We start from the raw sequence: 2,775 nt of genomic DNA, 5'->3' as shown, positions 1-2,775 counted from the left end.
GATGCGAATGCAGAACGTGAGTAAGGAACTCAGGGAACTGGGGGACGCAGATGCGCCACAGTCCATGAACGCGGATGTGCAGGTAAGGCTCTACGTAGCGAAAGGTAGATTGGCGATGACAGAACTCGATCTGCAGAGCTTCTCCTGGTTGGCTTGCTGCGGCTTCGTAGGGAACTCGAAAAGCAGGACACTTCGAGTACGCTTGCGGCCAATGGCGCCCGTCAGGGGGACCAGCGGGTGCCTTCGTTGTAAGTGTAGGAGGTTCCGGCTCTGGGTTGGGTTCCTGCGGCGCAGGGGAAGGCGCAGACTGCGTGCTGTGTCGTCGAGGGCGGCGCGGACGAATTCCAGCGAGCTCGCGATAGTTGGGAGGCGGACCGCGAGAGCGGGAAGCCGCACTCGCTTCTCCTGTTGCGAGCATCAGCGGTGCCGATGGTGTGTCGTGCAAGCAGGTGTTAGAGAGGCCGGGACGGCGAGACAAGGCGTCGGCAACTTGATTGCGCGCTCCCTGAACATACGTGATGTGCAAACCCGGGAACTCTGCAAGGACGTCTAGCCACCGGGCGGTGCGTCCGCGCAGAGGCTTCGATGCTTGGAGTAGTTGGAGATGGGTGAGAGCTTGATGATCAGTGAAAGCCGTCACCTTGGAGACACGGAGCAAGTGCGACCACTTGTGCAGCGCCGTGACCAGCGCCAAGAGTTCCTGATCGTAGATCGAGTATCTCTGTTGCGTGGGCTTCATGACTTGACTGAGGAAACCGATGGGTTTACCGTCTTGTTCAAGAACTCCTCCGACTGCGTAACCAGAGGCATCTGTGTATAACTCGAAGGGCTTCGTCGTGTCAGGGACCTGTAAGGTAGTGAAGTCGATTAAGCGCTGTTTGAGCTGCCGCACCGTTTGCGTGTGAAGCTCTGTCCATTTGAAACTGACGTCTTTACGCGTAACATCAACCAGCGGCCGAGCAACGTCTGCACAGTCCGGTCCCATGAACATGCGACAGTAATTTATTGTAGCGAGGAACTGGCGCACTTGCGTTTCGTTCTCCAGCACCTCTGGCCAGTGCCGTATGGCTTCGATTTTATCTTCTGCAGGTTTAATCCCAGCAGCAGAAATGGTATAACCCAAATATGTAATCGTTTGCCTTGCAAACTTGCATTTGCGGAATTTTGGGTAGAACTGGTGTCTAAGAAAAATGTTGAGGACTTGTCGCAGGAGAGAAACGTGCCCAGAGAGATCGGAACTATAGATAAGTACACCATCTAGGTACGCAATAACGCCCTGTCCCAATAAAGGTTTGTAGTAACGTAGCGGGAGCACCCTTAAGGCCACAGGGCATCACTCGGTACTCGAATAGTCCGAGAACGGACCGGAAAGCCGTCTTCCACCGGTCTTCCTTAGCTATACGTATTTGATGGAATCCTGCTTCAAAATCCAAGGTGGAAAAATACTTGGCGCCTCCGAGCAGCTCCACAATGGTTTGAATGGGAGGTAGTGGAAAATCAGGGGCTATCGTAAGGGCATTTAAAGCTTGGTAATTGACAACCAAACGCATCTTCCGCTCCCCGGAGCCATCATCGCGTTTGTCCACCATGATCGTAGGAGAGCAAATAGGCGAATAGGTCGGTCCGATCCAAACATTGTCCGATAATTTGGCTATCTCCTGTTTGTGGAAAGTGAGCTGATCTGGGGTCATACGGTAGATTGCAGATCTCGCTGGAAGTTTCCCAGGCGCCAGAAGAATATGATGATCATGAGGGCGCTTCGAAGGTAAACCTTTAGGTAAGGTATCGGGAAAAACCGCCCGATACTCGTGCAGCACCTGAGCAACCTCACATGGAATATCCTGCGCCTCAGTTGAATTGATCCATTCGTCGAATAGAGTGTGCTCGAGTTTTGCCATAGGCCAGGGAGACTCCTCATCACTCCCCGCTGTCACCGAGGCGGTTGAGGCCAAAGCTGATTCGCAGCCGGAGGACGTGGGCTGACTCCCTATCAACGCACAATAAAGCGCGCCTTGCGATTCATCCGAGAGCCTTAAGGGCACTGCCGAACAGGCTTCGGGCAAAGCCAGTATGAGATGCAAGCCGTGCAATGGAGCCCTGAGATCCTTGTTGACCACCGCCGCCTGACGAAGGGAGAGCAAATAGGCGAATAGGTCGGTCCGATCCAAACATTGTCCGATAATTTGGCTATCTCCTGTTTGTGGAAAGTGAGCTGATCTGGGGTCATACGGTAGATTGCAGATCTCGCTGGAAGTTTCCCAGGCGCCAGAAGAATATGATGATCATGAGGGCGCTTCGAAGGTAAACCTTTAGGTAAGGTATCGGGAAAAACCGCCCGATACTCGTGCAGCACCTGAGCAACCTCACATGGAATATCCTGCGCCTCAGTTGAATTGATCCATTCGTCGAATAGAGTGTGCTCGAGTTTTGCCATAGGCCAGGGAGACTCCTCATCACTCCCCGCTGTCACCGAGGCGGTTGAGGCCAAAGGACTAAGGCAGCCGGAGGACGTGGGCTGACTCCCTATCAACGCACAATAAAGCGCGCCTTGCCATTCATCCGAGAGCCTTAAGGGCACTGCCGAACAGGCTTCGGGCAAAGCCAGTATGAGATGCAAGCCGTGCAATGGAGCCCTGAGATCCTTGTTGACCACCGCCGCCTGACGAACGAGCGACGTTATCCGCACCTTGGCCTTAGTCTTCGCGTGGGACTTGTACCTCTTTGGCGGCGGGCGTATGAATACAGCTGCCTCCTCGGCTGACATACCCGCCACTT

At 54.1% G+C, this 2,775-nt stretch overlaps 1 protein-coding gene across 1 annotated transcript; it reads right to left on the bottom strand.

Moving 5' to 3' along the window:
• Positions 1 to 90: 90 nt before the first annotated feature.
• Positions 91 to 2,775, bottom strand: ENH_00035440 (OSJNBa0032F06.19 protein, related; the record flags this gene model as incomplete). The annotated part of the gene is made up of 4 exons (XM_013580410.1): positions 91 to 283; positions 516 to 1,083; positions 1,316 to 2,123; positions 2,354 to 2,775. Coding segments are annotated over 4 exons (1,991 nt in total), but the record flags the coding sequence as incomplete, so codon positions are not given.

Source organism: Eimeria necatrix, genomic scaffold, assembly GCF_000499385.1.
Source record: "Eimeria necatrix Houghton genomic scaffold, Enh_scaff2592, whole genome shotgun sequence".
In the NCBI taxonomy this organism is placed as follows: domain Eukaryota; phylum Apicomplexa; class Conoidasida; order Eucoccidiorida; family Eimeriidae; genus Eimeria; species Eimeria necatrix.
Note: the sequence above shows the minus strand (reverse complement) of the source record. Positions and strands in the feature narration are given on the sequence as shown.